This window comes from Trachypithecus francoisi, unplaced genomic scaffold, assembly GCF_009764315.1.
Source record: "Trachypithecus francoisi isolate TF-2019V2 unplaced genomic scaffold, Tfra_2.0 Lachesis_group11, whole genome shotgun sequence".
In the NCBI taxonomy this organism is placed as follows: Eukaryota; Metazoa; Chordata; class Mammalia; order Primates; family Cercopithecidae; genus Trachypithecus; species Trachypithecus francoisi.
The window spans coordinates 54,829,869-54,843,798 of NW_022681456.1; the positions used below are offsets into that span (position 1 = coordinate 54,829,869).

General features: G+C 34.1%; 1 protein-coding gene across 1 annotated transcript; it reads right to left on the reverse strand.

Annotated features, from left to right (window-relative positions):
- Positions 1 to 1,693: 1,693 nt before the first annotated feature.
- On the reverse strand, positions 1,694 to 3,465 carry LOC117089697 (shieldin complex subunit 2-like). Its single transcript, XM_033221181.1, has one exon. The coding sequence runs from the start codon at positions 3,306 to 3,308 to the stop codon at positions 2,475 to 2,477; it is 834 nt and encodes a 277-aa protein (XP_033077072.1). The 5' UTR covers positions 3,309 to 3,465; the 3' UTR covers positions 1,694 to 2,474.
- Positions 3,466 to 13,930: the final 10,465 nt, after the last annotated feature.

The window sequence follows — 13,930 nt, forward strand, 5'->3', positions numbered from 1 at the left end:
TAGGCAAAAGTAAATCGATCAACCAAAGTTTAAAATAAAGGAATTATTATCAATTATAATATTTCTTTTTTTTCTTTTTTCTTTTCTTTTCTTTTTTTTTTTTTTGAGGCAGAGTCTCGCTCTGTCGCCCAGGCTGGAGTGCAGTGGCCGGATCTCAGCTCACTGCAAGCTCCGCCTCCCGGGTTCACGCCATTCTCCTGCCTCAGCCTCCTGAGTAGCTGCGACTACAGGCGCCCACCACCTTGCCTGGCTAGTTTTTTGTATTTTTTAGTAGAGATGGGGTTTCACTGTGTTAGCCAGGATGATCTCCATCTCCTGACCTCGTGATCCGCCCGTCTCGGCCTCCCAAAGTGCTGGGATTACAGGCTTGAGCCACCGCGCCCGGCCCTATCAATTATAATATTTCTTTGCAAACACCTTTAATTTCTTTATACTACTGTTTCTTTAATGTGATCAACTGGAAATTTCAACCTTGGTATTTTCATGTGAATTTTAAAATGAATGAATATTGTGTAATGAATAAGTTATTATTATTTTTTTTTTCTTTTTTTTTTTTTTTGAGACGGAGTCTTGCTCTGTCGCCCGGGCTGGAGTGCAGTGGCCGCATCTCAGCTCACTGCAAACTCCGCCTTCCGGGTTCACGACATTCTCTTGCCTCAGCCTCCCGAGTAGCTGGACTATAGGCGCCCGCCACGTCGCCCGGCTAGTTTTTTGTATTTTTTAGTAGAGACGGGGTTTCACAGTGTTAGCCAGGATGGTCTCGATCTCCTGACCTCGTGATCCGCCCGTCTCGGCCTCCCAAAGTGCTGGGATTACAGGCTTGAGCCACCGCGCCTGGCCTATGAATAAGTTATTAATATAAGAATTCATGTTGACTATTTTACTTTACAACACATGACTATGTATTTTTGCAAACATCAAATCATCTGATTATACATCAGATTACATAATATAAAATCTGATTATATACCAGACTACACAGAATACTTCCATAAGTACCTAAAAGTCAGGTTTATCCAGGTATAATTTCCAATTACAGGTAAACAAACTGAATATTAATAGCAAAAACTTAAATGAGAAATCATCCACTGTTAAGAAACAGTCTAAATTATAATTTCAAATAAAAATCAAAATAACCTTTAAAAACTATAAAAATGCATACAATTTATATGATTAAATTATATACTACCTAATAACTAAGAAGAATAAGATAATCATTCTATTCAAAATTTTATAAAATGAGGTTCAAGCACTTTGGGAGGCCGAGACGGGCGGATCACGAGGTCAGGAGATCGAGACCATCCTGGCTAACACGGTGAAACCCCGTCTCTACTAAAAATACAAAAAAATAGCCGGGTGAGGTGGCGGGCACCTGTAGTCCCAGCTACTCGGGAGGCTGAGGCAGGAGAATGGCGTAAAACCCGGGAGGCGGAGCTTGCAGTGAGCTGAGATCCGGCCACTGCACTCCAGCCCGGGCGAAAGAGCAAGGCTCCGTCTCAAAAAAAAAAAAAAAAAAAAAAAAAAAAAAAAAAGAAAGAGACAAATGAAGACTTTTACTAACTTTATTCACGTTTACGTTTATGCATATTTTGCAATGTCCACTTACTATTTTGAAATTACAAAGGCAATATTAATAAAAGATAAACAAATATGGATGATCACTTTTTATATGTATATGCTAGTGTTTCTTTTTTTTATGTCATCATAAATTTATTTTCAGGCAATTTGATAATATATTAACACTTGGCATACTCTGAACTTACAGAGTAAGTACCACTCCATACTTCCTCATTAATGACTACCATTTTACACGAGCTTCTACAATCACAATGAGAGAACCGATTGCTATATGTTTGCTGGTGAATACATTCAGTAAGGCACTCAAATCCTAGACACGAACTAACCACAGAACGCTCTTCCCTGTTTTAATAAATTGAAACATGATCTCATTTCCTTCATTTTCAATGTTTTTTATAGAAAGACACGCTTGTTTTGAACTTGTCTAAACATAGGTTTATATAAACTAATCCATTATCATGTATAGTTATAATCAAGGAAATGATTTCACATTGACGGTTTTTTAGGTAGGGATAAGCAAAAGCACTGCAGCAGTTTCTGAGGAAATGTCTTCCATGTAGTTCCCCATACTTAGTACAATGCCTGGAATGTAGCAGGGGCTAAACACAGTGAACAAATGGGCAAACCTTTAATTCCCAGGGATCAGCTACATATTGCCTTGACTGGTAGATCATTTCTCCAGAAGAAAGGAAGAAACCAAAAAAACAAAAACAATCTTTTTAAACCTCACTGGATTTTCTTAGAAAAAAGTTTTAATTTATATATCTACTGCAATTCTCTTTGTAAAATATATTTAATAAAAAATCCAAAGCAAAAGTCCTGTCATTCATTTCTTTCAAAAGACAAATCATTTCAGTACTTCTTCCTTGAAATGTCTGCAATTTCTTCCTCTGGCCTCAGAGAAGGGCATCGGCTCCATGCTTTACAATGTCAAGATAAAAATCCAGGAGGGAGAAATCTTGTTGTAATGGATAGCTGTTTTCATCTGACACAAAAAGGCTCTGAATCTTCAATACACAAGGTTCTGTGCTGACTGCCAACAAGGAGTGGAACAGGTCTGCCACGACCATCCCATAGGTGATCTCTGAGGAAGGAACTATCGCTCTGTTGAGGCAGTCTGCAGAAATGTTGAGAAGAATCTTCTCTATCAGCTTTGATTCTACATGGATGCAAACATCATGTCTTCCATCAACTACAGTCATTAAGGCTGGCCTATAGTATATTTTCTTCATAGTAAATGGCAAGCAGCTAAAACACTGTTTATAGATCCTGTTCTCATCTGTTTCTAGTTCCAATCCACATTTTGCACAGCCAGTATATATGATGTTGGGAAGAGAAGAGAAAATACTCTTCAGAGAACTGTGAGCATTTAGAGCTATCTTCTGAGGAAATGCCAGCTCTGAAATCTGGGCTTTACTTAGAATCACTCCTGAACACTTATCCTCTAGGTGGGTTGCTAAGTCTGGTATCTTCACAAAGGAGGGTGTACTTTTTTGAAATTTTGCTTTAAATGTAATTGCCCTTATATCATCATCAAACAAGCACTCACAGGATGACCAAGGCATTGTATGCAATTCTAGGTTTTCTAGTGTGTAATTGCGCTGAACAAAAAGATATTTAAATTCCCTAATATAACCTTTTTTCCTTTGAAGTTGAGGGTACCAGGCTGCTCCAGGACCCCATAATACAAGCACATAATGTTGATCTTGGGCCTGTTCCACTGTTAACATAACTTTCTTCTGCTGCCGTCCTTTATAACTGTATACTGCCTATTCTTCAGGCTGAATAGATGAATAACTCCCAAGATTTAACAATTGACTGCTAAATGTTGATTGTAGTACTGTCTCGCCAACCCATTGGTCCTCATGAATAACAACATCTGAACACCCAGCCAGAGGCGGGTGCGGCCTGCGAGCAGATCCGGCCGCCCGCGGGCCCGCCCCACCCCACCCCTCCTCTCCCTTCCTTTCGCTAGTGTTTCTAAATCATTATTGCACAGAACGCTGCTTTACAGCATATTTATGTTTGTGTATGAGTGATAAAAGTCTCATTGTCTGTTTGAAAAAATACCAGAGGTAAACAACAATAGGGAGGTATTTTGACTCCAGGGCTAATCAGAAAAATTGATAGTGAATGCATATTGCTGACTTATATGCCTGTTTAATCTACTTTACTAATAAATACTTTTTCTTGGCATATCTATTAACAATTTCCAAATCTAGTTATCTCAAGAAACCAAGTTTTTAGAACACCATTCTATTATGATACAAGAAAACATGCATATTAAATCAGTAATTTTCTAGGAAGATATAAATGGCCATAATTGACAGAAGAAACAAAACAAAATGAGTCAATAATAATTAAGTATGTAAATAATTTGTAAAGAATTATAACCAAAACAAGCTACATCCCCAGATCATTTGATTAATAGCTTTTTAAATGGTTTTAAATAAAAAAGTTTATAGACTCTTCCAGGAAATAGGAAAAACAGTTGCCTAGTTAATATTATATATATTGCTAATACAAATATCTATCAAAGAGTCAGACATTAAAATTTCAAAAATAATCTCATTTAGAGATATCCAGTGACAAATAAAATATCCAGTAGTATAGTAAAAAAAATCCTTGACAAAGTAGGATTATTGATCATACATTCAAAATTACTTACATTTTAGGAAATGTTTTCATGTAATTCTTCCTACCAATGAGTCAGATAAATGGCTCAGCAATCATATTTATTTAATTCAACCAAAACTAAAATCCTTCATCCCCTTTTTTACCTGATCTCTTTTTGCTGTTTCTAATTTGAGTTGTCATAATGACGCTAACTCATACTCATGTGTGATAGATAGTAAAATAAAGAAGGAAGTACATGGACAAATAAAATAATCAAAATCAATATTCTTACTCTTTTCCAGTGAAGGATTATTTATTTAAGGATCATGACCAAAGATATATAGAAATAGAAAGTTTTAAATTTTTTCTTATTATAAGACAGTGACTTTTAAGTTTAGAATTAAGGAAAATCACATTTTTTCTTTAATTTTCCATATCAGTTTTATGAGATGAATTTTATTCATTTTTAAATACATCAATGACATTTATCTGAGGAATCCTAAGAATCAGTATAAAGTTCACACTATGCAAATATCTCTTATATCTGGAAAGGCTAGGGCTGAAAAGTTCCTGTTGAGATTAGCATAGATTCAACATTTGGAGTCTAAAGAAAGATAGAAAGCAAGAAGACTGAACTCTAACAAATATCAAAAAGGTCAATTATAAGCCTTGATCCAGTGTTTTCTAGAAGATTACTGCTCCTAAATCTCTCACTTGGCCAACTGGCACACTGGTAGGTGTATGTTATTGCAACAAATAGGTTTTTGTTTCCAACACAGAAAGCTATCATCTAGAACTAGTGTATTTTTCTTTCTCCTATTTAATTCATTCATTCAGTTATATACCTGCATGTTATGCAGAATTACATGTAGAAGAAAGAATTACTGTGATTGAAAATGCAAAAATAGTTAAAGAACACTGATGAGTAATATCAAGGAAAAGGACTGCAGATCAAGAACACTATACCACCCAATCTTTTTATAATAAAACACAGTATTTGTGAATATACTTCTTTTGGAATGGATAAGCAAGGTGAAGGAAAGAACATTACTCCCACACATCAAAATATGTAATTCCGTGACTTGAACAAACTGTATCATTGTGGTTAAAATAAAGGTGTTGCCACAGAATATCCTGAAATATGTTACTTTTGGTAGAACCCACCAGAGAAATTTCTCTTAAGTGGTGGGAAAAAAATAAACTATCTCTAATAAATTAATGATGCTCTCCTAAATATATAGATTTTCTTTTAGCATTATGGATACCATGATCACTTTTCTTCTTTTCTTTGTTTACTAGGAATGTCATAGGCAAATCTGTGGTCCTTGAACATGTGGTCTAGGATTTGAGCATTTTGACTTTAATTGTATTTTTTGAATCTTTGATTTAGTAATCTATTTTATTGTATGTCAGTGTTCACAATTCTGTAACATATATAGAAAAGAGATTTTTGAAATACCATACACTGAGTCATCAGAACCTCCCTATCTCTCACAATCTAGTTTTTTCTATTTCCATGTCATTATCTTATTTAGACCTTGAAGTAACCTACACACTATATTGTCTTCACTAGGTTTTTGTTATAACAGTCCCTTTAACACTACTTCCAAAGTTATCCTAATTTTGTAACTTCCCACTCATATTCAATATTTTTTACCATTTTATTGCAACAGAATATAATTAACAGCTCTTCAAGCACTTTCTAAATTGATTTTTAACAAACAATATGCTTCATAGAAAAATATGAAAACATATGCAAGGCTAAAAAATGAGGTAAATATGTTACTCTGGACCAAAAATATTGAAGGATGGAGACAGCAATATTGTTATGAATATAAATTATCATCATTTTGCAACACAAAGTGATTATAAACTGATCAAAGTTCTCCAGTCAAGACTTCTCTCACCCATTAGTACTAGACTTCCCCTTCTTCTACAACCAACTCCAAATCTGGATAAAATACTCGACAGGCATTAAGCATCGGAAGTGAAAAACTCTGATTCTCAAGAGAAGAGAGATACATGAGGTGAACTGCACATTTACCCTTTCTTTCTACCTGTGGTCTCTTTCTAGATGTTGCTACAAGGATATAGAAACCAAGGAGAGCACAGAAGTCTTGGTAAGTTGAAGAGGCAGATGTTGGAAATGCTGCTGAGGTGGCTGGAATGTACTGGATAGGGTACCAAAGAGGAGACAGCTGGACAGAGAGATGGGCATAGAACTCTGATAGAGCTCCCTTTATGTACTTGGCTGAGAGCTGTGGAGAATATGCACAAAGAAGGAAAAATAAAACAACACACACAGACACACCATTCTAGCAAGTCAAAAATAATTATCTCTCCTAAATATATGGATTTTCTTTTAGCAATATTGATACTGTGTTCACTTTTCTTCTTTCCTCTGTTTACTAGGAGTCTCATAGACAAATTTGTGGCTTATCAATTTGTGTAATTGATAAAGTAGTGTTACAGTAATTGATTTGCCCAAATAAACAAAATGTAATACTCTTTAAGGAAGACAACATTCAGATTCTCTACAGCACATCAACTACAATGTCCAGAATATAATTTAAAACAATTATTATTAGAAATATAAAGAAACAAGAGTATGTGGCCAGAAATGAAGGCAGCAGTTAACAAAAACAGACCTTCAGGATGACCTAGATGTTGGAATTAGCAGACAAAGACTTCAGTATAACTAGTAGTAATATGTTCGGTGAGTTACATAAAACATATAAAGAACTAATACATAGAAAATCTAAATAAATAGGAAACACAAACAAGAACCAAATGAAAATTTTAATACTAAAAGTTATATCTGACAATTTTAAAATGTTCTAAATGAATATAACAACAAATTTGAGACTAAAAAATAAAAGGTCAGAAATCAAAGACAGACAAAAATAATTCCGTGACAAGATCAAGTAAAGAAAGGTTGAAAAACAAAGGAATACAGCCTCAGTAACCATAAGGCAATGTCAAGCAGTTTATCATTGCATGCTGGAGTCCAAGGAAGAAAACAGAGAGAGAATGGGAAAGAAAAATATATTTGAAGAAATAATATCTGAAATTTCTCTAAATTCAGGGCAAATTTCAATAAATAAGCTTGGTGAACTCTAAGAAGGATAATTACAAAGAAAACCCTACATACTTTATCTTAGTCAATTTTTGAAAATGAAATATAAAGGAAAAGATACATTGAATATAGAAAAATATGAATGTCATGACAGCAGACTTTGATTGGTGGGAAAAAATGGAGGCTAGAAGATAGTGGGGTGATATTGTCTATGTGGTACCACTATGTAATGATATCTTTAAAGTATTAAATAAAATACTAACAAAACATTCAAAACCCCAAAATGTCATATGTACTGTAAATATCTCTCAAAAATGAGGATGAAAATTAAAATTTCCAGATAAACAAAAGATGAGAGAATTAGTTACTAATGAACATACACTTCAAAATATGCTAAAGCAAATATTTTAGACTGAAAGTTACTGATACCAGATGGAATTTCAGATCTGCAGAAAGAATGAAGATCACCAATATGTGGGTAAATATGAAGGAATTTTTTTTTCTTCTCTTGATTTCTTCAAAAGTCAATTGACCAAAAAATAAAGTGTATTATTGTAAAGTTTGTAACCTTTGTAGAGGTAAATCATATAACAATGAAGAGAATGGAGTAATTGGAACTACACTATTGTAAGTTTCATTTTATTTTGAAACTGACAGATTGTATATTTTCTGTGAACATTATATTTTGAAAAATGTATACATTGTGGAATGGCTAAATCAAACTAAAATATACATTACCTCACATAGTTATAATTTTTGTGGTTAAAACATAAGACCTCTCTTAAAATTTTTCGAGAGTACAATACATAATTTAAAAAATTAGAATACAAAATATAACACATTGTTCTTAACTATAGTCACCATGCTGTACAATATATCGCTTGAACTTACTCCTTCTATCTTCCTAAAAGTTTGTAACTTTTGACTAACATCTTCCAAACTTCCTCTCCCACCACCATCCAAGTCCCTGTTAATCACCATTCTACTCTCTACTTCTATGAGTTCTACTTTTTTAGAATCAACGTACATATGCAATCATACAATATTTGTTTTTCTGTGTCTGGCTTATTTCACTTAACATAATGTCCTCCAGGTTCATCAATGTTGCCCCAAATGAGAAAATTTTCTTCTTTTTCTTTGCTAAATAGTATTCCATTGTGTATGTACACCATAGTTTCTTCATTAATCTGTTGATAGACATTTTAGGTTGATTCCATATGTTGGCTATAGTGAATAATGATGCAATAAACATAGGAGTGCAGTTATATCTACAACATGATTATTTTATTTCCTTTGGATAAATACCCATTTGGGATTGCTGGATTATATATGTTCATTCTAATTTTGGTTTATTGAGGAACTTGCCTATTGTTATCCATAATGACTGTGTTAATTTATATTCTCACCAACAGTGTGCATGAATTCCCATTTCTCAGTGTCCTCTCCAACATTTTTTATCTTTTGTCTTTTAGATAATAGCTGTTCTACCTGGAGAAAGGTAATATTTCACTATGAATTTAATTTCTATTTTCCTGATGACGAGCATTTTTTCCAAATAGCTGTTGGACGTTTGTGTATCCTCTTTTGAAAAATGTCTGTTCAGGATCTTTGCCCACTTTAAAATCAGGTTATTTGTTTTCTTGCTATTGAATTGAGTTTTTTCTATATTTTGAATATTAACCACTTATCTTATGTATGGCTTATATTTTCTCACATTGTATAGGCTGTCTTTTCACTCAGTTGATTGTTTCCTTTGCTGTGCAGAATCTTTTTAGTTCATCCCATTTGTCTATTTTTGCTTTTGTTGCCTATGCTTTTGGGATCTTATACAAAAAATCATTGCCCAGACACATGTCATGGAGCTTTTCAGCTATGTTTTATTCTAATAGCCTTACAGCTTTGGCTCTTAAATGTAAGACATCTTTTTTGAGTTGATTTTTGTATATGGTGTAAGATAAAGGTTTGATCTCATTCTTCTTCAGGTGCATTTCCAGTTTTTCCAACACCATTTATTGAAGCCACTCTACTTTCTCTATTGTGTATTATTTGCTCCTTTGTTAAAAGTCAGTTGGCTGTAAATCTATGGATTTATTTTTAGGTTCCTTATTGTGTCCCATTGGTTTATGTGTCTATTTTCAAGCCAGGACTATGCTATTTTGGTTATATAGCTTTGTAGTGTATTTTGAAGCCAGGCCATGTGATGCCTCTAGCTTTGTTATTTTTACTCAAATTTGCATTGGCTCCTCAGGGTCTTTTGTGATTCCATATCAATTTTAGAATTTTTTTCTACTTCTGTGAAAATATCATAGATGTTTTGATAAGAATTGCATTGAATCTATAGATCACTTTGGCTAGTATCAATATTTTAACAATGTTGTGAGATTTTAAAATCTGTATATGAAATAATTCTTAATTCTAGAAGGAAATGTAGAATATCCTCATGATCTTGGGATGGGCAAACATTTCTTAGAGAAGACACAAAAAGCAATCTTAAAAAGGGAAAAATTAGACTATATCAAAATTAAAATTTTTGTTCATCAGAAGAAATGAAAAATGTGTATAAGGTACAAACTTAGAGATAGTAGTCTCAATACATATATTTCAGTGGTCCCCAACCTTTTTGGCACCAGTGACCGGTTTTGTGGAAGATAATTTTTCCACAGACCTGGGCAGTGGGGGAATGGTTTTGGGATGATTCAAACATATTATATTTATTGTGTACTTTATTTCTATTATTATTATGGTATAATACATAATGAAATAATTATATAACTCACCATATTGTAGAATCCATAGGAGACCTGAGTTTTTCTTCCTGCAACTATCTGGGGGTGATGGGAGACTGACAGATCATCAGGCATTAGATTCTCATAAGGACCATTCAACCTAGATCCTTTGCATGTACAGTTCACAATAGGGTTCACGATCCTATGAGAATCTAATGTTGCTGCTGATCTAACAGGAGGTGGAACTCAGGTAGTGATGCGAATGATAGGGAGCAGTTGTAAATACAGATGAAGCTTCGCTCCTCCATGGCTCACCTTCTGCTGTGTGGCCGAGTTGCTAACAGGTCACGAACTGGTCTGTGGCCCAGCATTTGAGGACCCCTGATATATTTGACCTGCCCTGTAACTTGTATCCAAACTAATTGAACTACTCAGATGGTTTATACAAGTACATATACGATGGCCAATATGCATAAGAAAGGATATTTAACATCATTATTCACCAAAAAAAAAAAAAGGAAAATTTAAAGCTGTCACTTCATTATTAGAAGAGCTAAAATTAGAAACTGCCAAAATTACACAGAAACAGAAAACAAATTGATTGTTATCTAGAGTGGGAAGGAGACAAAGTTACTCATTAATGGGTATGGGGTTTTCCTTTGGAATAATGAAGATACTCTGGCACTAGATAGCACCAATAGTTATACAACATTGTGAATGTACTAAATGTCACTAATGGTAAATATTATGCTATATGTATCTTCCTATAATTATAATAAAATAATTGCCAATACCAAAAGTTGTCTTGGATGTGGAACAAGAGAATACTTACATGTTGGAGATGAAAGGGTAACATGTTATGATCATTATGAAAAATATTTTGGCAGTTACTTTTTTCCTAATGATTTTGATAGCCAAACTTAGAGCCTATAATCCCAGCACTTTGGGAGGCCAAGGTGGATGGATTGCTTGAGGTCAGGAGTTTGAGACCAGCCTGGCCAACATGGTAAAACCCTGTCTCTACAAAAATTACAAAAATTAGCCGGGCGTGGTAGCAGGCGCCTGTAGTCTCAGCTACTTAGGAGGCTGAGGCAGGAGAATTGCTTGGACCCGGGAGGAAGAGGTTGCAGTGAGCCAAGATAGCACCACTATACTCCAGCCTGGATGACAGAGTGAGAGCCTGTCTCAAAAAAAATAAAAAATAAAAAAAAACACAACAACTTAGAAACAACTCACATATCCTTTGTCAGAGCAATGGACAAATATCATTTTATATCAATGGTGTAATCATTTCCAACAATAGGAAAAATGAGTTTCTGACACATGCTACATACAATATATATGCATCTTGAAAACAACATTGGAGTGAAAGAAATCAGATCAAATGTATACATATTGTATAATATTATTTACATGGAATTTAAGCATAGGCAATATTATCTATGTTAGTACAAATTAGAGTATGTGGAGAGAGATTTATTTGCCACAAGTGAACCTGTTGAAATTATGGCACTTTTGTTAAAAGTCAGTTGACTGTAAATCTTTACAGGAATATTGGTTACGTGGTTGCATAGACATTCAATATGCACAGGATTATACTTTTAAGATTTGCACATTGTACATATATAAATTTTACTGCAATTAAAAGAAATGAGCATGTTGAATATAGACCCAGTTTTATTTGTAAAAACAAAGATGTAGCTCTACAAACATTACTATGTACATTTAAAAGAAAGAGAAATAAAGAACTGTATGCCAAATGGTTAACACTGGTCTTCTCTAGGGGTAAATATATTTAGAACTTTCAATTCCATGTTCCAAAATTTGTGGTTTATATATTTTACAATAATATCATGAGTAGAAAATAAGCACCAATTAAAACATAGAAACATTACATCTAGTTATACCAAACAATGCTAAATGTGCATAAAAGAGGAATAAATGGATAATTAAAAATATATATGAAAAGACAATTGAAGTGAAAGATTTTGACTATTTTAGTTCTCTTATTATTCTGATTGATCAAAGTGGTAAAATCACACAAAAATCAAATTAACAATATTCTCCTACATAATAAGATAATTAATAGACATTACCGTTAGTGACCAAATGGTGTTTGGTCATATAATAGTCATATAATAGTCTAAACATAAGATTAGATTAATACATAAAATCAGAAATATCACAGAGTATTTTTCCTGACTGCTATGTATATTTAAAGTAATATAACAATATATCTATAAACAACAATCTAACAAACAAAAACTCAAACAATTGAAAATAAATTTATAGTCCCCTACTATCAAATTAGTGAGGAAGTAGGTCAGGAATACACCAAATCACTATTCAGAAACATACAATAAGAATACAATGTAAAAGTCTTTAAGGAATATAATAAAAACATCACTTAAGGGATGTCAAATGGTAAAAATCTTAATCACGGATATAAAAAGGGTTAACACTGTAGTGTATGAAGAGTCCATTCACATTTATATGAACATTAAGACAGCAATAAAGAAATGGGATAATGATATAAAAAACACAAGTAGGAAATCAATTCATTATAAAATAGTATAAATTATTAATCAAATAAGCACAAGAAGAAGAAGCAATAATCAGGTATAATTTTACTTAAATAAATTAATCTATTTAAATATATATATTTGTGTACATTTGTGTTGTATATATACATATATATGCAATGTTGACATGACTATAAGGTAGTCACATTTGCATAACTGGTGGTGATATAACTTGGTATATATATATTTGGATTCAGTAATCTTATTCTTGGAAATGTATTTTAAAATACTAATTCAATTTATTTATAGCTATAGCCTTAAAGACTCTTATTGAAGCTTTATTAATAATTTTAACAATTGGAAGGAAACTAAATGCTGTATAATAGAAGAATCATTAAGTTAATTAGGGCTTATCAGTTCAATGAATTTTGATGCAGACATGAGAAAAATAATTACACTCACTATTTGATAACATGAATTATGCTTACTATGCTATATTGAACTCAAACACGCAAAATATACTTTGTGTAAAATTTGCTTAGCATATTTTTTAATATTATATGGACAGGAAGTTAGGATGAACAGAAAATAGTGTTTCAGAGTATATATAAATTCTTTTTTTTTTTTTTTTTTGAGACGGAGTCTCGCTCTGTCGCCCAGGCTGGAGTGCAGTGGCCGGATCTCAGCTCACTGCAAGCTCCGCCTCCCAGGTTTACGCCATTCTCCTGCCTCAGCCTCCCGAGTAGCTGGGACTACAGGCGCCCGCCACCTCACCCGGCTAGTTTTTTGTATTTTTTAGTAGAGACGGGGTTTCACCATGTTAGCCAGGATGGTCTCGATCTCCTGACCTCGTGATCTGCCCGTCTCGGCCTCCCAAAGTGCTGGGATTACAGGCTTGAGCCACCGCGCCCGGCCCGAGTATATATAAATTCTTAATAACATTGTCTTTGTGGTATGAAGACCTTTTTATACTTTTGATTATGTATATTTCTTTTTTTTTTTTTTTTTTTTGAGACGGAGTCTCGCTCTGTCGCCCAGGCTAGAGTGCAGTGGCCAGATCTCAGCTCACTGCAAGCTCCGCCTCCCAGGTTCACGCCATTCTCCTGCCTCAGCCTCCCGAGTAGTTGGAACTACAGGCGCCCGCCACCTCGCCCGGCTAGTTTTTGTATTTTTTAGTAGAGACGGGGTTTCACCATGTTAGCCAGGATGGTCTCGATCTCCTGACCTCGTGATCTGCCCGTCTCGGCCTCCCAAAGTGCTGGGATTACAGGCTTGAGCCACCGCGCCCGGCCCGAGTATATATAAATTCTTAATAACATTGTCTTTGTGGTATGAAGACCTTTTTATACTTTTGATTATGTATATTTCTTTTTTTTTTTTTTTGAGACGGAGTCTCGCTCTGTCGCCCAGGC